This window comes from Bos javanicus, chromosome 5, assembly GCF_032452875.1.
Source record: "Bos javanicus breed banteng chromosome 5, ARS-OSU_banteng_1.0, whole genome shotgun sequence".
Lineage (NCBI taxonomy): Eukaryota > Metazoa > Chordata > Mammalia > Artiodactyla > Bovidae > Bos > Bos javanicus.
In genome coordinates, this window is record NC_083872.1 from 95,966,630 (window position 1) to 95,993,957 (window position 27,328).

Sequence of the window (27,328 nt, forward strand, 5' to 3'; positions counted from 1 at the left end):
CTTACCTCTGGTCCTGATGCAAGTGACAGGTCTCCTTAGTGGCATAGTGGCTGCCTAAGCAGTTACAAAGACTAGGTTAGCAGCCATTTTGAGACAGCTGCACTGTCTCAGTTGCACTAAAGTGTAATTAAGATGGCTGCAGTGTGCACTCAAGAACTCACACAGTGGAAACTCAGCTATGTATCAAACAAAGCCCCTCCCACTATGTCAGCCTGCAGGAAACTGAACACTGACAACAGCTAATGCATATACTGCAACAAACAATGCAGCTACTCAGAACACAGAAAACAGAAGGCAGCAAGCCAGTTGTGTAACATAATGCCTGCGGATCCCGACTTGCAATACAGAGTTTGGGTACATCCTGATCCCAAACAGCTTAAAGTCCATGCCACATATTAGCAGTTACAGAGATAGAGCCAAATCACACACAGCAAACATCAGGGAATTCGCTTGAAAGAAAGCCTCCATTTCAGTCCAGAAAAAAAAAAAAAAAAAGTCAAACTCTGCTCAAGGTCTTTTTTTTTTAACTCTTTTATAGTACTTTTTACATGAAAAGAGTGCCAATTTTTATAATTTCTAGAAAATTAAGTTTTTTAAATCCTGATAATCAATTTCAATTTATAGAAGGCTAGTTAAAGATTTTCCCACAGAATCTAAGCTCCAAAAAGTGCTCAAATCTAGCCAATGGTTAAACCTTCCAATCAGATTTTTCACTCTTGACAATAATTTTAAATAAGTACTGGGGAGGACTAGAGACTTTACAGCTGAAATGGCAACAAAGCTTATTTTAAGTAACCTGCAATAAAGGTAAAAAAAATTTCTTCTAGTCTGTAGCCCAGATGGTCACAAAGACATCTCCAGGTGAGTGGTTGGTCCCAGGGCAAATTTAATTTCATGCCCTGGCACAGACCTCTCAACATTTTGACATGGGTGAAAAGCAAATAAAAATAAAGAATGTAGACACCCTCAAGGGAAAAAAGTGGGTGTATTAACAACAAGAATTAGTTTTTAGCATTAACCAACCATTAAAAGAAAAAGGACAAAAGCATAGAAAGAACCTGTTTGCTTGATAACTCACATCAGCTAGGAAATCCATCTTTTCCTTTTCTCTTACTTGGTTTACCTTCCTAAATTTAGCTGCCTTGTGCTCTCTTGTCTCTATCCACCACTAAAGGTAAGTATTTATGAAAACTTGCTAAGGGTGTGGTAGGGATTAGCCAAAAGAAGATTGGCCCCCAAAACTAATGATTGTGTAAGCTGAGTGATGGGCACATGGAGCTCATTATTTCATTCTATTTCTCTATACATTTGAAATTGTCCATAATAAAGGTTAAAAAAAAATTCTGCTTTTTAAAAGTCCTTATTTATCCTTCATGAGATTAGTCAGACAATGTAAACTGCTTTAAGTCCTGCATTAGGGGAAGAAAAGTTGATATTAATACTTGATCCAAGCCACATTAATTCTTCAAAAATATAATGGATTCTCTGAGGGTAGCTCAGATCTATTTGTTAAAAGCAAGAAATTGGTAAACTGGGAAAGATTCTAACAGGACAGACATTACTGTAGCACCAGAATGTGGCTAAGGTTAATGGCGAAACAAACAACCAAAACATTTTGAGCTGCCTGATGAACAGCAGTTGATATTCAAGCAGCAGATTCTTTTGGAAGCTTGTTCTACAAAGATTTACACTGTGTAACATACCTTCAAGTATAGGGTGCTCCCCCGCACTCCTTAAACCTCCTATGTCTTGCCAAATACCTTTCCAATGTAAATACTAAATACTTTTTTCTCAATCTAAGCTTTCCAGGGCAAGCTAAGCTGCTGGCTATTGGCTATTTGTGCTTAGTCGCTTCCTTGTGTCCCACTCTTTGCGACCCCAGGGACTGTATGCAGCCCGCCAGACTCCTCTGTCCATGGGGATTCTCCAGGTAAGAACACTGGAGCAGGTTGCCATGCCCTCCTGTAGGAGATCTTCCCAATAGCTCTTATTGGCTATAAGAGCCACCTTTTCACCCAATTCAGATTTCAAAATAAGAAACATAATCTAAGTTCCCTCCTTATACCAATCCTCCTCCAGCCACTACAACCAATTTACTACCGATGGCAACCCACTCCAGTATTCTTGCCTGGAGAATCCCATGGACAGAGGAGCTTGGTGGGCTACAGTCCATGGGTCGCAGAGAGTCGGACACGACTGAGCAACTTCACTTTCACTTATTTATATTCTATTATCCCAAGACACTTTGAGTCAAATCAATAAATATATCGATTGTCTACATGCAAGGGGCTTTAGAAGACAAAGGAGTAGAAAAGTACATTAACATAAATCAAGATTTCATGTTTTATATACATTGTTTAAAGTAATTCTCACACTAACCCTACAAAGTAGCTTTTTCTCTGATTCGTGATTGAGGAAACAGGCTCAGAGATTAAATAACTTCATGAAAGTGCTAATAGCTAAAATATAGTCTAGGCTACACTCAGCCTAAGCCTACTTGAGCTTTGTCCATCCCTTCCCACATTGGTTCTGTTTCTATGCAACACATAAACAACTTAGAATAATGGTTAGGCTGCTACTCAGAGAACTGGTGTCATTGCCAGTTTCACTCCTTATCCCAAAAAACTATGCTGGTTTACTCAATAAATCCTATTCGTAATTCAACCTAAATTATCTTATCACTGACAATCCTTTTTTTGCTCTCCTTTCCCCTTATTGTGCACAAACCCCAAACCAGGTGTACTTGCTCTCTCAAGATCTTTTATACATACCACCAACATACTCAGCATCTTTTGTCATTGACATCTTTACATATGAGTCCTTATAGGACAGAAATCACAACCTAATTCATTTTCCACTCACTTCCATAGTGTGAAACACAGTATTTATTTGCTCAATATTTGGTGAGTTGGAATTAATTCCTTGTGTTTTTTAATTTTTTAAAAATGCATTTTATTGAAGTATAGTTGATTGACAGCATTGTGTTAATTTCTACTGTACAGCAAAGTGACTGTCATACACATATATAACTTTTCATATTCTCTTCCATTATGGTTTATCACAGGATACTGAATACAGTTTCCTATGCTACACAGTAGGACCTTGTTGTTTATCCATTCCCCTATATAACACGCAGTCTGCATCTACTAACCCCAAACTCCCAATCCCTCCCCAACCCCACCCTACTCCTTTGGCAACTACAAGTCTGTTCTCAACGTCTATGAGTATGCTTCTGTTTTGTAGATATGCTCATCTGTGTCAAACTTCAAAGCCCATATATAAGTGCTATCTTACGGTACTTGTCTTTCTCTTTTCTTGTCTTTTAAATTATGAAAGTACTATAAAACATTTACAAGAGACTTGGAACATACAGAACATAAGTTATATATAGTTCCACTATATATTACAATTATCTTAAGTAAATGAAGATTTTTAGCTGGAGTTTCAATATCAAACTCTCAAAAATTAATAGAACAGACAGAAAAGTAGGATATAGTAGACCTGACAAGCACTATGAACCAATTCAACATAATTAAAAGACTTACACAACTTTACACACAACAGCAGGATACAAATTCTACTCAAGTTCCCATAGACTATAAACCAGGAGGCACTTGAACATATCCAGGGTAATTCCCTGTGTTTTCATTTCTTCCACAAAAATCTCTGAAAATTCTACATCTTTAAGAACCTTCATTTTTAGGATCTCAACTCTTATTCTCTAGGAAGAATATGTCAGCTAAGTTTTTAACTGTCAACTTAAAAAACTCTGCACTTCAAAACCCAAGGTGGAAAAAATATCTTTTGTAGAGCATTTTTCAGTTTTTAAAGTGTTTAATAGGCACTATACAGGAGAGAGAGAACACATTCTTAGAATAGCTGAATTCTGAAAAAAAACTATAGAAAATTACAAATATAACCATATTATCTACTTTAAAAATTTTCAATACTACTAAGAAAGAGTACAGCTTGATTATATAATGTCAGATTATAATCAACTTGTTTTAGGTAGAGTCTTAATAAACCCAATTAATGTTAATTTGTAAAAGCAAACACATCTGGAAGGCATTTCTAATGTAAGGTAAACATCTCCATGACTACTCAATGTTTTACCCTTTTCCTAAGTAAAACTAGCACTCTCATTTCATTCTTACTATGACCATGTAAAATAATGGTACTATAATCTCAAACATTTTATGACTAGAGAATATAATCATTTGCCAAGGGTCACACAAGTAGTAATGAAAAAGAACTATAAGAGAATTAACTTTAGTCAACTACTATAGTTTTAATATATCACATATCACACTATTAGAAAACTTTGCATATGTAGAATGTTGAAACTTCCATGGAACCTAAACAAATGGCTTCACTGTATTAAGTATAAAATACATTTTTATTAATTTTGTTAATACATTTTAATTACACAGGTTACTATCAACATTAAAAGTAACATTAGAAGGTTATTAAGATGGTAAACTGAAAACACCTAACTTCACTCACTCAAATCCCACTAACCTACACTGGAGGTATTTTTTGAAGGCATGAATCCTCAAGAACAAAGAGAAAAGTAAGAGGGACAATAGCTACAAAGATTTCTGGGAAATGGAAAATAAGCAGAATCACTGGTAACTAACTAAGCCATTCCCAAAACACTACATTCTAAGTTGCATAGGGGATAAGTTAGGAACCAATTTGATTTACAGGCAGAAACTTCAAAAGACATAGAAACCAGAAGAACTAAGCACTTTGGAAATTGAGGTCAACGGAGCAAATAGTAGGATGGCATGACTAAAAAAGAGAATATTAGTGAAAGCTGTTTGTGAAACAGTGAAATCTCTAGATGTCCTTACCACATTCTACTGAATGCCTGCTCTCCCCAATCCTAGCAAAGATCTGAAAACAACATCCACAGTTTAAAAGGAGTGTAGTAACTCAACTAGTAAAGAATCTGCCTGCAAAGCAGGAGACCCCAGTTCAATTCCTGGGTCAGGAAGATCCTCTGGAGAAGAGACAGGCTACTCACTCTGGTATTCTTGGGCTTCTCTGGTGGCTCAGATGGTAAAGAATCTGTCTGCAATGCAGGAGACCTAGGCTCAATCCTTGGGTTGGGAAAATCCCCTGGAGGAGGGCATGGCAATCCACTCTAGTATTCTTGCCTAGAGAATCCCCATGGACAGAGGAGCCTGGCAGGTGACAGTACACAGGGTCACAAAGAGTCAGGCATGACTGAGCTTAAGCACAGCACAGCACAGCCAGTGTTATGTGGCAGCCTGGATGGGAGTGGAATTTGTGGGAGAATGAATACATGTATATATATGGTTGAGTCCCTTTGCTGTCCACCTGAAACTATCACACCATTGTTAATCAGCTGTACTCCAACATAAAATAAAAACTTTTTTTAAAAACTGAGAGTAGCATATGAAAAAGAGAGGGACTGAGTGCTCACTGAAGACAATCCAGTCCTCTTCCTTCATTTATCTTTCAGAATGCTGGCAATATCCTTACTCTCCATGTATGAAAATGAAAGACTACTTTCTAAGGGTATATAACAAGCACAGGACACAAGACCTTAGGTCTTGGGAACTCTCCAAAAACAGCCCACCCAGACCAGCCCATAATGAAGTCTAAAACTGACAAATTTAGATATTCTAATCAACTTTTTACTCTGCCACAATATATTATACAGTCAGGCAAGAAAGAGAAAGACAACTAAGAAAAGTCTAATATGGAAGACAAAAAATAAAACACATAGCAATAGACTACACAGGGAGAACACTTCAAAAATAAATTAATATCCACATATATTAAAAGATGCTGCATTCATGTGTCAAGAATAGAATACTACAGGCAAAGAATAAACAAGAGAAATTAAGAACATGACAAAAAGAAAAAAGAAAAAGAAGGTCCTTCAACAGAAGGACCTCATGATAAAAAATCTACCTGAGCAAAAAGGCAAAGTTGTAAACAGAAGAGAAAAAAAATGTGAGTATCTACCTGAAAATTCACCTTGGAATGATAGAATAGCAGGAGATATCACCAGTAAAATCATTTAAGAAAAATTCCAGGGTTGAAAGACAACAGCTGCTAAACTGAAAGGGACTGATGAATTCCAGGAAACAATAATAAATAGATCAATATCAAGGAATTAAAGTGAAATTTCAGAAAACCTGGAAAGTAATAACAGATTCTACATGCTTCCATTGAGAGAAAAAAATCAAAAATAAGAATGGCCTTAAATTTCTCAGTGGTAACATAAGCAAGAAGAGAATAGAGTGCCTTTAGAATTCTAAAGTAAAATGATTTCCAACCTAGCCTTGTATACCTAGCCAAACTATCAATCAAGCATAAAAATATAAAATGACAATTTTCAGACACACATGGTCTCAAAAAACTTATTTCCCATATACGCTTTCTCAAAAAGCTACTAGAGAATGTGGTCCACTCCTCCTAATAACAGAGTAAGTCAATAAAAAGATATAGCACACAGAAAACAAAAGACCTACACAAAAGAGGGGTGAGAGAAATCCCCACAACAGTGAATAAAATTTTAAGGATGAAAGTAGTGTACCAGATGTAGAAAGTGAGTAGGTAGCCCAGAGCAACGAGAATTAAGAAACAAAAATGAATCATGATCCTTCCTGCCACTGAAGCTGGATGGGTAGGGGAAGGCGGGTGTCTTCTTAACAAACATAAAAAGTCCTTAGTAAAGAACTGTACCAATTGTACTATCAGGCTTCCCAGGTGACGCTAGTGGTAAAGAACCCACCTGCCAATGCAGGAGACACAAGAGAAGTGGGTTTGGTCCCTGGATGGGCAAGATCCCCTGGAAAAGGGAATGGTGATACACTTCAGTATTCTTGCCTGGAGAATCCCATGCACAGAGGAGCCTAGCAGGCTACAGTCTGTAGGGTTGCCCAGAATCAGACTGGACTACATCTCAACTATTATACAGATGAGATTCATGGATACACACATCCTAGTATAAAGTTACCTTCATGATCAACTTCTGTCATAACTATATCAAGAAAGTGAGTCAAGACTTCCACAATTCTCTTAGTTCAATGTAGAAAACTTTAAGTAAATTACTTAACCCTAGAACGGAGAGTAAGAATTACCTAGGACTAAAGTTTAATTTAGTTTACATTGTAGTTAACTAATTGCAGTTAACATTTTATTTTTAATGGTCATATAAGAAAAGCACTATCTTCTTAATCTACCTTTAACTCTTAATTTAAGATATATTTTGTACAAATGATTATTTAAATAGTCTCTTGATCCAATACCCTCAGAATTCAGGAGAAAAAAATATTCTATGAAAGATCTTAATATAGGTTGTAAGTTAATAAACCATCAGGTTATTTTAAGCACAATTCTATAGAAAAATACTAAATATACTGATTGGCCTTGTTTAAAAACTACTTAGAAGAATGATTAAATCTTGTATAAAGTAGCATAACTGAGTTTCTCTACTTTTTATGAACTCACATACATAGTCTCAATAAGAACTTGTTTTCCTTCCTTCCAGGATAAAACTGGATAAATCAAATTTGTAACCATGACCACAGAGACAGGTGATATTTAAAAACAAATCTCTTTTAATTAGTTATGACAGGGAACAAGGACTGCACCTCAAGCATAGAAATGATGCCTTGTTTAAGTCTTCACAGGAAATCATTATAGTATCTTTTTCATAACTTAACAGATTCCCAGCTCAGAGGAATAAAGAATATCACTTGTTGACAGACAAGGAAAAATGTGGGAATCTTAAAGAACCATGACACAGTACAGCTTTAAGTACACCAGGTGAAAACTCACTGAAATAAATTAGATGGCTCTTAGCTCCTAATCTTGTAATCAAGCAGATAAATAAGTAAATTATTATACTTTATAAAACAACTAGACAAGTTAATTCATATCAAACATATATAGTTTTGTTAAGCAGATAAAAGGAAGCCCTTCTATACTTAACAGTACTATGTTAGATCAATAAAGCAGTCAAATAAAACATCAAAATAAAATAATTGGAAAATCATTAAACAAACTTATATGGTCAAGTCTATGCCTTATGGGGTAGAAACCTGGTCACAGGAAGGGTTATGGAAGAAAACTGACACTTCGTTTTGCCTCAATTTTAAGTTAGCATGTCCAGCAAGGTAAATAAGCAGTGAGGGATCACACTGCACCCTAAAATTACAAAAAGAAAACAGGATAATTCTGTATGGACCTAGCCCCCCAAATAAATGACTTCATTTCTAACTTTGACAATGACGACAGTCTGAAGAATTATGATAAACCTTGAAGATACGTAACTAATGTGAGAAAATGGCTGCTTTTTCATCATGAGGCTGGTGAATTCAATATCCCTGAAAGATTTTTATTCTTTAAATATTCTAGTGGTGTTTTCTGTTTTTTGTTTTTGTTTTAATTTAATGAATAAATCCTAAATCTGGACTCTCTTACAAACCTTTGCAAATAAACTACTTTTCTGAATGCATATTTTTCCTACTAGGGAGTGGTATTATCAAACTTACTCTTTTAAGTTATTTCTTAAACACCTAAAATTCTAACTCCAGTAATCAAGAATACTGTCATTTTCTATATACCTCCTTGTACTTCAGTTCAGTTCAGTCACTCAGTCGTGTCCAACTCTTTGCGACCCCATGAACTGCAGCACGCCAGGCCTCCCTGTCCATCACCAACTCCTGGAGTTCATTCAAACTCATTGTCCATCGAGTCGGTGGATGCCATCTAGCCATCTCATCCTCTGTCATCCCCTTTTCCTCCTGCCCCCAATCTCTCCCAGCATCAGAGTTTTTTCCAATGAGTCAACTCTTCACATGAGGTGGCCAAAGTATTGGAGTTTCAGCTTTAGCATCAGTCCTTCCAAAGAACACCCAGGACTGATCTCCTTGCAGTCCAAGGGACTCTCAAGAGTCTTCTCCAAAACCACAGTTCAAAAGCATCAATTCTTCCACACTCAGCTTTCTTCATAGTCCAACTCTCACATCCATACATGTCCACTGGAAAAACCAGAGCCTTGACTAGACAGACCTTTGTTGGCAAAGTAATGTCTTGCTTTTGAATATGCTATCCAGGTTGGTCATAACTTTCCTTCCAAGGAGTAAGCATCTTTTAATTTCATGGCTGCAATCACCATCTGCAGTGATTTTGGAGCCCCAAAAAATAAAGTCTGATACTGTTTCCACGGGCTCTCTACAGCTGCTCATGGTTGCCTCTTAGTAAATATTCATGTCTTACTAAAAGATTCATCAACTGATTGAAGTCAAATCTGAAAAGTATGTCAGGAACAAGTGCTAAGCATTTTATATAACTAACCTCATTTAATCCTCAAAATAAGCCTACCAGGTAGGTGGTATCACCATTTTGTGTAAGAAATACTGTTCCAAGACACTAGTTGGCCAGGCTCCAAGACAAAATTACTATATGTTCCATTTCACTGTATTACTAAATGGCTTTAGGAAAATTCTTTGCCTTTTCTTCTTTTTCTTCTTCTTAATTTGCTTGCATATTTTTAATCTTCCCACTATTATATCACTTAAGTTTTACGGGGAAGAAGACAATCACACAAACGACACAAAATTAAGTCATTCCACCTTTTCATCAAACCCTTATTAATTTGCATACATCTGTCCTTCAGATTTATATTTTAAGAACTTACTAATAGTTAAGCAAAAGTGTTTTCTTAATTTTTTTTCTATTTCTTAATGAATGAAACTCAAGATTTTTTTCCCAAAAGTTATTTAACTATTTATAATTTTGCAGATGCAAAGTGTCTGTCAAATCTTTTGACAATTTATCCAGTGGGTTTGAAACTTCATGGTTAATTATTCTCTGAAAAGTTCTGACATCTGTGGATTATCATGAGTTAAATGAAAGGAGTTAAAACACCTTCTTCACCACCACCCCCCTCCTTTTTATTTGGCACCTAAAACAAAGGGGTTCTGTTCTTTCAATAAGCAAATATTTACTGAATAATAAGGTAGGTATTGTGGAAAGCAACTTTATAATTTTAATAGCAGTCTTATACCTAATTAAAAGGGCTTGTCTTTACAATGTGATACTTGTCAAATACATCAGTAAGATAAAATTCCTCACTACAGGATGCTTATAAAGTTCTACACAAGTAATTATAAACATAAAAGTTGAAAGGAATAAAAGCCTTTAAAAGAGATACAAAGTAGAACAAAGTAAAAAGAGAAATTAGAGACTCCTAGCTCAGGATAACAATATCCTTTATTAGGCACATTATGAGTATATTCTCCTAAACATACTACTTTCCCACCTCTGGGATTTTGAATACCCTTTACTAAGAATATCCTTCTAATTCTTCCTTTAAAATACAATTTTTCTAAGGTTTTCTTGACCTCCATCTAACAGAGTCCCATTTTTTGTGCCTCACACAAATATCTATTGTGTTATATTTATCATCTGTAGACAACTACTTTTACCTACTTATTACTTACCAGTTAAGTTTTACCTGAAGGGAAAGAATTTATGGCCACATTTTTTTTCACCTGTGTATATTACAAAGCCCTCAAAAATGACATTTTCTATCTTGAAAAAAGTACAGTTTATTTATATAGTTATAAAGGAAGAAAAATAGTATCTGGATAATTCAAACATAAACTCAACTTTGAAACTACAAGAAGCAGTTCAAACAGTCAGAGTTTACCTACAGTCTTTCATCCTTTTAAAGTAAGTTAACTGGCAAGATTCAAAGATATTACACTGAGTCCTTGCAAAAGTCATCATGATTTAATGTTTTCAGAGGCAAGTAGAAAGAGAAAGAATTCTACCTAATAAGATATTCATAGTAACTAGAATCTCAGTCAGGAATCATGACTGTAAAGCTCTCAAAATTTCATTTTAAAGGAAGATGTGTATGTGTATGCATGTGTGTTTACTCAGTCAGGCACATCTGACTCTCTGTGAAGCTTTGGACTGCAGTCCACCAGCCTCCTCAGTCCATGGGATTCTCTTGGCAAGAATACTGGAGTGGGTTACCAGGCCCTCCTCCAGGGGATCTTCCCAACCCATGGATCAAACCCATGTCTCTTGTGTCTCCTGCATTACAGGTAGATTCTTTACCCACTGAACAATCAGGGAAGCCCATCAAAGGAAGCTATAGACAGTTATAATTGGATTTAAGTCTTAAAACAGAGAGTCAGTTTTCAGTATCAAATTATCAATTAGAGACCACTTCTCCAGCTTCCTTTAGTAGCAGAAAATGCTACGTTCTCTAATATCCATTTCTTTCCTTCTTTCATAAAATTTTCTAACTTTAGCTGAATGAATGGTTGTCCAGCCAGATACTCCATTTCCCAGCCTTCCTCTCCCAGCTATGTATGTTCCAATGATTACATACAGATCCATAAAACATGCATCAAACCGATATATGCCACATCCATATGAGGCTCTCAAAAGAATGATTGTGCACTCCCATTATTCTTTCTCCCCTGTCCCTGGCTGGTGAAATCATCCATGTTCAACCTAGAAACCATGTTTGACATACGAAAACCACAAATATTAAGCCAAAGCCACTTACACATCTGAAGAGTTTTCCTCTGTATTACTTTATAAGAAAAATAAACATTCATTATCCTTAAAACTAAGTTTCTCAAAAAGTTTAGCCTTTACTGTACTCCAACAGTTCCTGACATTTACTACCTAAAAGAAAACAAAAGTGAAAGTGAAAGTGAAGTCGATCAGTCGTGTCTGACTCTTTTTGACCCTGTGGACTGTAGCCCACCAGGCTCCTCCGTCCATGGGATTCTCCAGCCAAGAATACTGGAGTGGGTTGCCATTTCCTTCTCCAAGGGATCTTCCCGACCCAGGGATAGAACCCAGGTCTCCTGCATTGCAGGCAGACACTTTAACCTGTGAGCCACCAGGGAAGCCCCAAAAGAAAACAAAGGAAGTTAAAAAACAGCCTCTTTTCCATTCGTTTCCCCATTTATTTCTTTTCTTGAGACATTTAATATAATAAAGGTAACAGGGCAGGTACACACCTAAGCTGAAAAGTCTTAACTGAGAAAGAGCTGACGCAGTAAAGTCATTCATTATTGTTTCACCAATCTCTTTTTCTTTTGTCCCTGGTCCTCAAAAGAGCAGAATCTTTTCCTAACATCTAAGTTTACGCTTCTACAAAATGGAAGACATCATCTTTGACAATTACTGACTCAAGGAGAGATTCTTTCACAGCTCTTTTAGTTCCAAGAACCTCCATTTTTACATCCAATTCAAGCTCTCTATGCTATGCTAAGTCACTTCAGTCGTGTCCGACTCTGTGAGACCCCATAGACCGCAGCCCACCAGGCTCCCCCGTCCCTGGGATTCTCCAGGCAACAACGCTGGAGTGGGTTGCCATTTCCTTCTCCAATGCATGAAAGTGAAAAGTGAAAGTGAAGTTGCTCAGTCATGTCCGACTCTTAGCGACCCCATGGACTGCAGCCTAACAGACTCCTCCGTCCATGGGATTTTCCAAGCAAGAGTACTGGAGTGGGGTGCCACTGCCTTCTCCAAGCTCTCTATTAGAATGTAAAAGTGCCATACACATAATTCCTGGGTACCTACCAAAACAATGTTTCACAAAGTAGCATAGGGTTACACAAACAACAAAGAGAGGGAGAAAGGATGACACAACTAACTCACATCATCATCATAGAAAGGGGCTCTCCCTCCCTCTCAAACCAAAAGGGATAAAGCCAGTTATTCATAGTTATCTGATACAAAATAACACAAAACTTTTTAATAATATTCTGAACAATGAAAAATTGCAGATGCAAATAAAGTATTTCTGACAGTAAAGTTAATAGATCATCTTCATTTCCCAGACATTTGTGTTTATATAAGTCCAATTATTATATAAAGACTGTCAAGCAGACACAATCAACTGTACCCTTAGGCCAGCCACATTTTTTAGGAGGGGGACCAACGAGATGTCCTAGTCATTCTCTTAAAGATTAAAAAACCCAAAGATCAAAATTCAAACTTGGAAACATTCCATTATAAATCAATACTAATACCCTGGTTTTCTCATTTTGCAGCACTTAAAAACACTGAAAATGCTGCCCAGCACTCATACTGTCTCCAATACAAAATGGATTTCAGCATACAACTTGAAGCATATATAAACATAGTTTAACTTTGGAATTCACTTTTCTGTTTTGAAAAAAAACTATAACGACAGAAAACACCACTGAGTTACTCCCTACACTGCATGACAGTCTGAGAAAGAATACTGAGAAGTAATTTCTAGTCTTGCAATCTCCAAAGAACATAACAAGATCAAATGGGCAAGAATTTGAAAAGAGAAGGTCCACTAATGGATAGGCAATTTCTGCGTACTATAAGAAACTAAGAAGGACAATACTCCCCAGAACTACTCAATGATACTTATAATTTACTGTTAAAACATCACCCAATTTTTCCCTATAATGCCTCACAGCTGTTAGGAACTCGAAAGTAAGATCTTTACTCTCAAACTTCTTTCTGCATGTGACTCCTTTGAACAACTAGGTATGATAATATATGAATTTCCCTATATCTCAAAACTTAAAAACAAAGTAATAGAAGTTTTTTTTAAGCCAAATCACATCTAAACCTCTTTGCCTTCTTGAACAAATTTAAAATCATTAGATATCCTCTATAATTCAGAATTGTTAATAAGATCCTCAGTTACCATAATGAACATTCTATAAATACTGATTTGTCTCTAGGAGTAACAATTCCCAAGCAAAATAACCTCAAAACTAACTTTGCAAATTTTTGTTCTCACACTTGATACCTAACCCCAATTCACAATCAAGATGCCAGCCATCGCTTCCTGACCCTATCCATATGCATTTTTCTAGTAGCATTTCTCTCCTCTCCCTAATTTACTACTGTGCTGTGTGCTTAGTTGCTCAGTTGTACCCAACTCTTTGTGACCTCTTGGCCTGTAGCCCATCAGGCTGCTCTGTCCATGAGATTTTTCAGGCCAGAATACTGGCATGGGTTACCAGTGCCTTCTCCAGAGGATCTTCTTGACCCAGGGATCAAATCCATGTCTCCTGCGTCTCCTGCATTGTAGGCAGACGCTTTAATTTACTGCAACTTATATATTATAGTCTGGAAACATAAGAATCACAATAGAGAACTAGGAAAAATGCTCAAGGGCAAAGGTCATACACAAAAAAGTAAACATATGCAAACTTCTATAAGTGGATTTGCTTGAAAAATACCCAAAGACAAAATTTCCCATTAAAAAGAAAATACTGAAGAAAAGTAATTTAGTATCGTAACACAATTTCTAACTTGTCCTAGATTCATTTTTATAAAGCCGATATTTTACCATTTGATTTTTATCTTTATTTCCTTGATTTCTCCTTTACACACATGACACGAATTTTCAAGTTTCACTATATTCAACATAAATATTTTGGCAATTATTTTATATTCTTTCCTGTACTTTTTATAAAAATATTTTTAAAAGTAGAATTACAACTGAAATACACTATTAATCAAGATATTTTTCACTGCAATCAGCAGAAAGAATAGATTTAATAGAGAATTAATTTATGCTAATAATTAGGGAAACATCCTTATGAGAGAAATAGTCAATGTTACCAAAGAGATTAAAAAGAAAAAATTTTAATCTTTATTACATATTATTTACTAGGCTCCATACTGACCAAAAAACGAATCAGATAACGTTTCAAAATTTTCCCATTTAAAAAAAAAAGGTCTATGTTAAACAAAGAAGAAAAATTGTTTTTAAATATTATAGAACACTTTACCTCAGCAAGCTATTTCTCTTACTTCTAACTTTATACTTGCACTATTAACATGATGTTATATCCTAAAGCAGATTAAAAATGAAAATGAAATCTTACATCCTCTACCTTATCATCCCTATTAACAATATACCATTAGAGGAAACCAGTAAAGTAACACCTTAATAAAAAATAACAAGTACCACAATTTTTCCTAGAGTTCCTACACAGTACATTTTTGTGGGATCTACAGGAAATGCATCATATTCGTGAATTAAAAACAAAACTGTATAAAGATGTAAATTATCCTAACTTAGGTTTCATGCAACTCTAAACAAAACTTCAAATATTTGGCTGTTTTAAAACTTTGCCAAATTTATTACAAAGGCGGGGAAAACTCACTTAGAAAATTATGAAAAGGAATGCTATGTGTTTTCCCTTCATATATTTATATAGTCTATAGCACTACAGCAGATAAAGTAGTACTGCTACATAAACAAGGCCCTGTTACAGTGTTGTTAACCTGCTTTTAAATTTTACATAAAATATTCCTGTGAGAAGCTGATAAAACTGTAACTCTTTCCCCATAAAAACTTGCAAATTATGTTCACTCACATAAAACTGTGTATATCATGGAACCCATGCAAGTTTTCAAACCTATCTATAGATCCCCCAAAGGTCAATGGGCCTAATTAAATAGCCCTAGTAAATGAAGCAGAACTGACATCTCAAACCTAGTAAGTTATGGTCAAAGAAGCATCTTAAAGCAATAAGAAATGAATCACCAACACAAAATTCAAAGAAAATTAGGCATTTGGAAAAGATTGAAACTAGCAACCCATCTTTACCCAATGTCAAAATAAACTCTATGTAGATGCAAATGTATTTTTTAAGATAATTAAAACACCTGGAAAAAATAAACAGAATAATCATTTAGTTCATCTTATAACAGGTAGTATTTTTTATGCAGAGAAGTCCTGGAAAAATAATAAATGAAAAAGCAGTGCACATCACTACATTAAAACATAACAATTCTAAGTGGGTAAAACCACTTCCAAATCTGCAAACCAATAGATTGTAGACAGCCAGGTTCTTCCACCCATGTAATGTTCTAGGCAAGAAATACTGGAGTGGGTTGCCACTGCTACTCCAAGGGATCTTCCCAACCCAGGAATCGAACCCATATCCCTTGTGTCTCCTGCATTGGCAAGTGGATTCTTTACCACTGTTCCACCTGGAAGCCCATAGCAATTGTTTTTAAAAATTTAACTGAAAAAAAAAAAAACCCTGCAAAAAATATGAAAAGCAGTTTTCATACTCACAAACAACTGTTGCAAACAAATAAGAAAAATATTAACATTTACCACAAAAAAAGATGCACAAAATATCCTCAAACAGCAAAGTCAAGAAAAATGAGAAAGTTGCATATATATTAAACATTTAAAAGTTCAATTTCACTAGTTACCAGGAAAAAAAGTTAAAAAGCTACTATTTCTCAACCACCAAAATCATGGTGGCATGGGAAATGCTTTTCAAAAAAACTAAGTTTTTATCTATTTTGTAAATTACTTTAAAAGCCCTTTGAAACAGTAATTTCAAAGAAATAAGATATAGATTGTGATTCACATACAAGATGTTCACTGTAGCTTTATTTATAATAGAGAAATGCAAAATGAACAAAATGTTCAATAAGGAAAATCACAGTACATTCTTATTAAAAACACTGATTATGTGGCTGTTCAAAAACATATTTCAAGAACATTTGATAATTTAGGATATTTTCACAAAATGAATATTATGCAATCATTTTTGAAAAACATACTTCTAAAGAACAATGAAATGGATAAATATCCACAATATAACACTAGGTTGTGTGTGTGTGCATGCTCCAGGCTCCTCTGTCCATCAAATTTCCCTGGCAAGAATACTGGAATGTGTTGCCGTTTCCTCCTCCACAGGATCTTCCCGACTCAGGGATCAAACCCATGTCTCCTATACATCTGCTGCATTGCAGGTGGATTCTTTTCCGCTGAGCCACCAGGGAAGTAAATAGCCACAATACGACATTGTGTGTGTGTGTATATGCTCAGGTTAAGAGGCAGAAATGAAATTATGATCCAGAACATAAACTAACTGATCAATCAATAAATAGGAAAGTCACAAAAACATTTAGTGTGTTTATTTCTAATTAATTTTCGACACCTTCTAAACGTGCTAAAACAAGTAAAAAGTTTTAAATATCAATATTCAAATCACAATTTAAAGAAAACACAAACTTTAATGGCTTTGGCTTAAGTATTCAAATCTTTTTTTCCTGAATTTTTTGTTTAAAATGTACAAATCTAAAAGGATTTTTTTTGACTCCTAGTAACAGAATTCATTCAGTATTCATTCAATCTTAATAGTAACTTAAATTCCAAATCATGCCTGTTATTCACAGAGTACTAATGAACAAAAAATACTAGATGTTCAGACAGTACATTATTCTTAGTTTTAAGTTTATAGAACTATACTTGCCTTTCTAACAAACGTTTAACAGCAAAACTGTCCTACCAATACGTATTTACATAGTTCGTTATGTTCTTCAGTGTTGTCAAGTGCCTCTTATAAGCTTCAACATTAACCTGAGGCAATCATTTGTATATGCAAATGAAAAAATAAACTTAAATATATAAAACAAAATATTTCACTTTTCTGGAAGTGCAGAATGAAACATGCTCTATGACAGAAGTTCTTTTCTTAACCTAATTATGTATGTATACACAGACACAGAAAAAAACATGTTTCAACTCTTAAATATTTGAAATTATACCTGGAGATGGAAGGGGTGTGCTGGGTAATCAACCTGGAAGCATAAAAGGGGAAAAATCACACAACTGCCCTCTAAATATATTTCTGTGTAAAAGACTTAGGAGGTTCAAAAATTATATCACAACAACAAATACTCTGTTCAGAAAAAAAGAGTTATTCCTATCATTGCATTCTATCCCCTGTGTGATGTCATTTTTTAAAAACCCATCAACCAAAAGTATTCCTTTCAACTACATCTATTTAATTCTTATTAACAGTACCTGTAGGCAACAAAGTCCCTAAACCAACCAAGATTATAAAGCGACAGCCACTTCTTCATTTGACAGGTGACTAATTTCAGAGTTACATAACCAACCAAGAAAACAGTTGTTGTATATACAAGCCAAAGATGACATTTATGACAACCATTTACAAGTTTTCAGGCCAGTAAGAAATAATTTGCACAATGGTAGAATTATATTAAATCGTATAAAACTTCTCCCAGAGGCTTACCTAAGATTTAAATATAGTGACACTACCATTTTAAACTAAAATAACCAGGATACTTGTAAGTACTTTAAGAAACTAAAACCAGGAACAGACAACTTAAAAAACCAAACACAAACTATCTTACACACATTTATATATAGCAGGCTGTTTTTTTAATCAACTGATTTATTGATGATTCACAATCTCCTCAGGCCTCAGGGTAGTTGGGAGTTCTTTGTAGAATTCTTTATCAGGAAAATTTACCGAGTTTAAGAGTTATATTTTACATATCATTACAATTTTAAAAGTCAAAGTAAAAAATATAATCTAACTGAAGCAGTAATAGACATGCAATCAGAAATAGAAAAAATGTAAAACTCAAATGCAAGCAAGGTTAGAGGCACACCACTGATTAAAACTCCACCGACTGAAGATCAAATTATTTTAAAAAATATAAATACTTAAGGAGATTGAGATTTCTTTTTAAAACAACATTATATAGATTCTTCCAATGTCCCCTCCCTCTCATATTTCTAAACCTCAAACTGTTTCTATTTTGAAAACATTCCATAATGAAACTGGTAAGGATAGGGTTAAAAATGTATTTGCAAATATGCAGTTCAAATAATTGCACTTCCCGTGAGAACACCACTAGGTGCTGATCTTTAGCTCCCTAAATAAAAACTTGAATCCAGCAATACACTTAAAGTGAAATTAAAATCGAGAACCACAAATGGACAATCATTTTTACACAAAATTAAGTCCACAGCTTCTCAGAGAATAGGAGAAACACACACACACAAAAAAAACTCTTAAGTCGCTACAGGAATACAGCATAAAAGAAACGTTTTCCTTGAAAAATACAGGAATTCCCGCGTAACAAAACGAAACCCCTCAAGAAAGAAAAAAATTAAATCTAGAACCCGAATGGCGTCCAAGAACATTAGATCTTGAAAATGAATATTGCGCTTGCGCAGCCACCGCCCCGCCAGCTGCACAACTGCAGCTAGAGCCCGACCCCGCAAGATCACGTGCTCCCATGCAGCGCCCGCCCGCAGCTCCGCAACCGCGCAAGCGCAAACACAACTCCCGCAGCCGCCATAATGCGGTCTTGACTCTTAAGAAATACAATAGTAATTTAACAAAATGTGGTTATAACAGCCCCTGGGACTCACATATACCTTTCGGGGCGGGAGATGAGGCTGGAGGAACCAAGTTCCGTCCTAAAGAGTCGTCCCGCGCAGCCGTCCCCACCGCTGCCGCCTCAGTCTCGCGCTCCCCACTCGCCGCGCCGCCGCTGCCTCCGCCGCCGCCTCCGCAGATTCAAAAACAAACCCGCTTCTCCCCTGCACGCGCCGGGGCCGTTATGCAAATTATTGTAGGCGGGGCTTGGTGGTCGTAATATTGGCCACGCCCGCCGTGCTTTCAGCCAATAGGCTCCCGGATTGGCTGTTCCCCATGCAAATCTCCAGGGTTTTAATTTGAATGAGAAATATTGGCCCCGCCTCCTGCCGTGGAAAAGAGAAGCTAGTCTGAGGTGGTGGCGCTGCGCCCTTTAGTTGCAGTGAGGTGTGTTTTTTGAGTGGCGCATCGCTCAACCGGTGGTAGCACTTTGTGAGCGCCCTCTATGAGCCTCAGGAAAGAAGGAAGGAAATAAGTGGGTGAAAGTTAAAAAAGCTAGGGCAAGGTTTTCGAAAAAGACTGTAGCATGTTACTTTATCGTTTATATTAAAAACTCGGAAAATATACTTTAAACTGTGTAAGTCAGGAGGGAATGGCGCAAACACATCTTTTCTTTCAGTTATTCTCTTCCAGAACAAGCGCTTCCAGTTATACCTTTCCACCTGTTGTATCCCTGTTATTCAGTTTTTTTATTGCGAGCCAAACCCTCATGAAGGCCACAGAGTGTGATTTAAAAAAAAAAAAAAATGCTCCTCGTGTTTTTTGAAGAATCTGGGCTTACGTCCAGTTACTCCTGCTTACTTGCTTGTTACTTGGAGTAAGTGTGTTAGTCAGTTTTCTCGTCTCCAAAATGATGATAATAACTGTAATTCAAATCAGTTGAGGAGGCTGAATGATTGGATAAATGTAAATGTGTTCTGCAAAGCAAAGGCAGACTGATGAATTGATAGTGAGGTTTGGTTGGTTTTTTTTTTTTAAATATCATTAGTAAACCCTAACGCTTAATCTATTCATTCAGTATTTATTTAGCAATGAGTGTGTTCCAGACCTATATTAATTTGCCCATCTTTAAGAAATCTCTGCTACAGTGGAGGAGACAAAAAAGTTAACAAGGAGTTTTTATAAATAATTAGAAATTAATGTGGGGTGGTTAATATTTATTTCTATAACTTGATTCTGTCCTTAGCACAGAATATATAGTACATTGGTGCTCAGTAAATTACAAATAGAGTCTCAATTATAACAAATTGTGTATTATAATTTACTTAACACATAGTGCTCAATTATAAAATAGATGCTCAGCAAATTACAAATCTATCAATATTTAAAATTCTATAATAATAAATGAGGTTGGTATAGTAGAGTTCATTAGCTTTCTTTGTCTTCTATAAGCAAATAAAAATGAATCATTTTCATAATAGTTCATTCTTAATTGTCTTGGCTAATGACAAATAATTGAACATGAACTCACCAATTGGTCAATTTTCTTTCTTGCTCATATTCTAGGCTTGCCTCTCTAAAACTCCAATTAGACAGTTTTATTGTATTTGAATCTTCCCCCATATATCCTCAACCACATGTTTATAAGCTCTTTAGCCATTCTACCTACTGGTTAATCTAACCAATCATTCATTGTTTCAATCAACAAGTACATCGTTTTTTATTTATTCACACACTTTCCTAAGCACTAGAGATGCCCAGAGGAAATGACACTGCCTCTAATCAGGAAGGAGTCATATATACAGATTCCCATTATGAGATCATTACAATCATGAGATTATATACTAAAAATAAAAGAAATATAAAACAAGAGAACATACATCTTCCTTGTGGAATGTAGGAAAATTTCACAGAATAGGTGATGCTTGATCTGACTCATAATGTAGAACTTAAAGTGGCAGTCAGAATAGGTACAAAAGAAAGAAGATTCAAGTTAGGTAAAACAGAAGCACAAAGACATTGTAAAGGGGAAAAGGTGTGGGTTAAATTTATAGTAGGATGATACTTAGAATATTTATCAATCCTTGTGGTACCAGGCACTGACCAATTAGAAGAGAAGATTTGAAGATCCCTAATTTACCAGATGTTAATCTTCTAGTTGTAGGTTTGTGGAGAGGTCCAATGATTCTTCAGCTGAGCATTGAGACAAACTGGATGGTAGGAGGGATATTTGGTATAGGGCAGCTACTTACCAGTAAGTACTGAAGGATTTATATATTTTACCCTCCATGATGGGCTTATTTATATATACAGACTGAATAGTCTTCTAGAAAAAAAGTGGAGTAAAGCTATATCACAGAAAAAATTCCAAAAAACAAAAAGGAAAAAAACCTAAAATAGTCAACATTTTAAAATGAAGCAATTGAGCAGCAATTGAACAAGGAAAATAAAACTTTTGAAAAACAGTATAAACTTGAGAAAGGAACAGTTAAAGAGGAAAGCTGGAGTTTCTAAGTACTGTTAGAAACAGTCTAATTTAGTGCTTATAAAAATGGGCTCTGAAGATACACTACCTGAATTAAAATCTTGTCTCTTCCTGCAATGGAGGAGACCCTGATTTGATCTCTGGGTTGAGTAGATCCCCTGGAGGAGGGTATGGCAGCCCACTCCACTTTTCTTGCCTGGATAATCCCTATGGACAGAAGAGCCAGGCATGCAGCAGCCCATGGGTTCGCAAAGAGTTGGACACAACTAAGCATCATCTACTCAATGGACATGAGTTTGAGCAAGCTCCAGGAGTTGGTGATGGACAGGGAAGCCTGACGTGCTGCAGTCCATGGAGTCACAAAGAGTCTGACATGACTGAGCGACTGAACTGAACTGAACTGAACAACTAAGCACACATGCACGTTCAGCTTCTTACTACATATTCTAAACTTCTCTATCCAAATGGTTTCAGAAATAGGAAATGAAAAAAAAAAAAAGAAATAGGAAATGGGCTTGGTAAAAATTGCCCTTATCTGGTAATGTTTTTACAAAGATTAAATTATGATAAAACACTTTGAGGAATGCTGACTATATACTAGCATTAATACCTTGATGAGTGTTAGCTAATAGTAATCATAGTATCAATAGTAGTATTAGTAGTATTTGTCAGAGTAGTAATAGCACAAACGTAGATCACTGAGCAGTTTCTGTCTATATATCCTATACTACCATTAAGATAGAATATGAATGAACCATAACCTTATAATTCTTGTTGTCCTTCAATTTTCAGAGTAGTTTACTGAGGTGTTAAGTAGGAAAACCTGGAAAAACTTAAGAAATAACTTCTTGGAATAGGTGTATAATAAAAAAGAATCTAAGATGATCTTTGGAAAATTCTGAAAGAGATGGAAATACCAGACCACCTGACCCACCTCTTGAGAAATTTGTATGCAGGTCAGGAAACAACAGTTAGAACTGAACTTGGAACAACAGACTGGTTCCAAATAGGAAAAGGAGTATGTCAAGGCTGTATATTGTCACCCTGCTTATTTAACTTATATGCAGAATATATCATGAGAAACGCTGGGCTGGAGGAAGCACAAGCTGGAATCAAGATTGCCGGAAGAAATATCAGTAAGCTCAGAAATCCAGATAACACCACCCTTATGGCAGAAAGTGAAGAGGAACTAAAAAGCCTCTTGATGAAAGTGAAAGAGGAGAGTGAAAAAGTTGGCTTAAAACTCAACATTCAGAAAACGAAGATCATGGCATCTGGTCCCATCACTTCATGGGAAATAGATGGGGAAACAGTGGAAACAGTGTCAGACTTTATTTTTTTGGGCTCCAAAATCACTGCAGATGGTGACTGCAGCCATGAAATTAAAAGATACTTACTCCTTGGAAGAAAAGTTATGATCAACCTAGATAGCATATTCAAAAGCAGAGACATTACTTTGCCAACATAGGTCCGTCTAGTCAAGGCTATGGCTTTTCCAGTGCTCATGTATGGATGTGAGAGTTGGACTGTGAAGAAAGCTGAGCACCAAAGAATTGATGCTTTTGATCTGTGGTGTTGGAGAAGACTCTTGAGAGTCCCTTGGACTGCAAGGAGATCCAACCAGTCCATTCTGAAGGAGATGAGCCCTGGGATTTCTTTGGAAGGAATGATGCTAAAGCTGAAACTCCAGTACTTTGGCCACCTCATGTGAAGAATTGACTCATTGGAAAAGACTCTGATGATGGGAGGGGTTGCGGTCAGGAGGAGAAGGGGATGACAGAAGATGAGATGGCTGGATGGCATCACTGACTTGATGGACATGAGTCTGAGTGAACTTCTGGAATTGGTGATGGACAGGGAGGCCTTTGTGCTGCCATTCATTGGGTTGCAAAGAGTTGGACACGACTGACCGACTGAACTGAACTGAAGATCTCTACACCTTTGCATTCACACCCTGTGTAATCATTTCCCCTTGAGTGTGGACAAAACTCATGACTTCCTTCCAGCCAATGTTGTTATTGTTCAGTCACTACGTCATGTCCAACTTTTTGTGAACCCATGGACTGCAGCATGCCAGGCAGCTCTGTCCTCCACTATATCCCAGAGTTAACCAATAGAATATCACAAAGGTGAATAAATTTTCAGATGTAATTAAGGTCTCATAAAAATTGATTTTGAATAACCAAAAGAGATATTATCTTGGATGGGCCTGACTTCATCTGGAAAAAGCCCTTTAAAAAGGAACTGAGCCTTCTGTAGGGAGAGAGATTCTCCTTGCTTGTTTGCTGAAGTAATCAGAAATGAAAGAGAATAAATTATAACTGTACTCCATAAATACAAAGGCTCATAAGACACTACTATGAACAATTATACATCAACAAATTGGACAGCCTAGGAGAAATGGATAAATTCCTAGAAATGTATAACCTACCAAGACTGAAGCATAAAAAAATAGAAAATCTGAATGCACCAATTAACCAGTAAGGAGACTGAATTGGTAATCAAAAATTTCCGAACAATAAAAGGCTAGGACCAGATGGTTTCACTGGTGAATTCTACCAGACATTTAAAAGAAAGCTAATACCAAATTCTCTTCAAAATCTTCCAAAAAAAATGGAAGAGGAAGAAACAAACTCATTTTAGGAGGACAGCATTATCTTGATACCAAACCCAGGAAAGGATGCCACCAGAAAAGAAAATAACAGACCAGTATTCCTAATGAACATAGATGAAAAATCCTCAACAAAATATTAACAAACAGAATTCAATTAGCAAACAATACATCAAAAGAATCATACACCAAGATAAAGTGGGACTTATTTCATGGATGTAATGATAGTCAAGATCCAACCAGTCCATCCTAAAGGAGATCAGTCCTGGGTGTTCATTTGAAGGACTGATGTTGAAGCTGAAACTCCAATACTTTGGCCACCTGATGTGAAGAGCTGACTCATTTGAAAAGACCCTGATGCTGGGAAAGATTGAACGTGGGAGGAAAAGGGGACGACAGAGAATGAGATGGTTGGATGGCATCACCGACTCAATGGACATGGGTTTGGGTGGGCTCCGGGAGTTGGTGATGGACAGGGAGGCCTGGCATGCTACGGTTCGTGGGGTTGCAAGGAGTCGAACACAACTGAGCGACTGAACTGAACTGAAGGATAGTTTAATACCTGTAAATCAATCAGTATGATATACCACATTAATAAAATGAAGGATAAAAATTATGATCAGCTCAATAGATGCAGAAAAATGTTTGACAAAATTCAACCTTATATATGATCAAAAACTCCCAACAAAGTGGTATAGAGAGAATATACCTCAACATAATAAAGGCCAAATATGACAAGCCCAGAGTTAATACCACTCTCAAGGTTAAAAACCTAAGAGCTTTTCCTCTAAGACCAAGAACAATACAAAAATGCCTACTCTTGCCACTTTTATTCAACAGCGTATTGAATGTCCTAGCCAGGACAATTAGACAAGAAAAAGAAATCAGTTATCCAAATCAGAAAGAAAGCAGCAGAACTGTCATTATGACAGTTTTATTATGCAGATTACATTATATGATATGCAGAAACCCCTAAAGACACAAAGAATCACACACACACACACACACACACACACACACACACACACCTGAACCACCAAAGCAATCTTGAGAAAGAGCAAATCTGGAAACATGAGGGCTCTAGTATCAAACTATATTACAAAGTCATAGTAACCAAAACAGTATGGCACGGGCATAAAAACAGATATATAGATCAGTGAAACAGAATAGAGATCCCAGAAGTAAATCCACAAATATGTAAAATCAACCAATATGTTAAATAATAAGTTAATTTACAACAAAGGAGCCAGGAATATACTATGGGGAAATGACAGTCACTTCAGTAAAAGGTGTTGGAAAATCAGAACAGCCACATGCAAAGAAATGAAGCTGGACAGTTGTTTTATACCGTATACAAAAATGAATACAAAATGAATTAAAATCTTAAATGTAAGACCTGAAGCTTTAAAACTCCTAGAATAAAACAGATGTTATGCTCACTGACATTAGTCTTAGTGAGTTTTTACACTTGACACAAAAAGCAAAGGCAACAAAAGCACAAAGAAACAAGTGTGACTACATTAAACTAATAAGCTTCAGCATAGCAGAGGACACTATCAACAAAATGAAGAGGAAGCCTACAGAATGGGAGAAAATAATTCATAAATTTTGTATCTGATAATAGATTAATATTTAAAATACATAAAGAACTCATACACTCAACAGCAAAAAAATATTGAAAAATAAGCACAATATCTGAATATACATTTTTCTAAGACATACAAATGACCAACAGATACATGAAAAAGTGATCAAATCAGTAATAATTAGGAAAATGTAAATCAAAACCACAATGAGGTATTACTTCACTCTTATCATAATGACTATTATTGAAAGGACAAGAGATAACAAGTGTTGATGAGGATGTAGAGGAAAAAGGAACTTTTGTGCACTGTTGCTGGGGATGTAAATTGGTGCAGCCACCATGAAAAAAAAAAATTAGAGGTTTCTCAGAAAACTTAAAAATAAAACAACTATCCGATTAGATCCGATCAGTCGCTCAGTCATGTCTTCTCCAACACCACAGATCAAAAGCATCAACTCTTTGGCGCTCAGCCTTCTTCACAGTCCAACTCTCACATCCATACATGACCACTGGAAAAACCATAGCCTTGACTAGATGGACCTATGTTGACAAAGTAATGTCTCTGCTTTTGAATATGCTATCTAGGTTGGTCATAACTTTCCTTCCAAAGAGTAAGTGCCTTTTAATTTCATGGCTGCAGTCACCATCTGTAATGATTTTGGAGCCAAGAAAAATAAAGTCTGACACTGTTTCCACTGTTTCCCCATCTATTTCCCATGAAGTGGTGGGACCGGATGCCATGATCTTCATTTTCTGAATGTTGAGCTTTAAGCCAACTTTTTCACTCTCCACTTTCACTTTCATCAAGAGGCTTTTGAGTTCCTCTTCACTTCCTGCCATAAGGCTGGTGTCATCTGCGTATCTGAGCTTATTGATATTTCTCCCGGCAATCTTGATTCCAGTTTGTGCTTCTTCCAGTCCAGCATTTCTCACGATGTACTCTGCATAGAAGTTAAATAAACAAGGTGACAATATACAGCCTTGACGAACTCCTTTTCCTATTTGGAACCAGTCTGTTGTTCCATGTCCAGTTCGAACTGTTGCTTCCTGACTTGCATACACATTTCTAAAGAGGCGGGTCAGGTGGTCTGGTATTCCCATCTCTTTCAGAGTTTTCCATAGTTGATTGTGATCCACACAGTCAAAAGCTTTGGCATAATCAATAAAGCAGAAATAGATGTTTTTCTGGAACTCTCTTGCTTTTTCTACGATCCAGCGGATGTTGGCAATTTGATCTCTGGTTCCTCTGCCTTTTCTAAAACCAGCTTGAACATCAGGAAGTTCACGGTTCACATATTGCTGAAGCCTGGCTTGGAGAATTTTGAGCATTACTTTACTAGCGTGTGAGATGAGTGCAATTGTGCGGTAGTTTGAGCATTCTTTGGCACTGCCTTTCTTTGGCATTGGAATGAAAACTGACCTTTTCCAGTCCTGTGGCCACTGCTGAGTTTTCCAAATTATGATCCAGC

The 27,328-nt window shown here is 36.3% G+C and overlaps 1 protein-coding gene across 6 annotated transcripts in view; it reads right to left on the reverse strand.

Annotated features, from left to right (window-relative positions):
- Positions 1–19,396, reverse strand: part of ATF7IP (activating transcription factor 7 interacting protein) — a 122,586-nt gene extending 103,190 nt beyond the window's left edge. The window contains exons 1-2 of one of the 6 annotated variants that reach the window (XR_009736608.1): positions 18,206–19,120; positions 17,590–17,622 (exon numbers count right to left, since the gene is read on the reverse strand). Coding sequence is in view for 1 of the 6 variants with exons in the window: in XM_061417782.1 (XP_061273766.1) it covers positions 17,590–17,622; positions 18,206–18,207 (35 nt within the window). In the remaining 5 variants the exon portion in view is untranslated. Of the gene's footprint in view, positions 1–5; positions 3,142–17,589; positions 17,623–18,205; positions 19,122–19,237 lie in introns of those variants that run through there. The other 5 variants (XM_061417782.1, XM_061417777.1, XM_061417783.1 and 2 more) reach the window with 5 other exon arrangements.
- Positions 19,397–27,328: the final 7,932 nt, after the last annotated feature.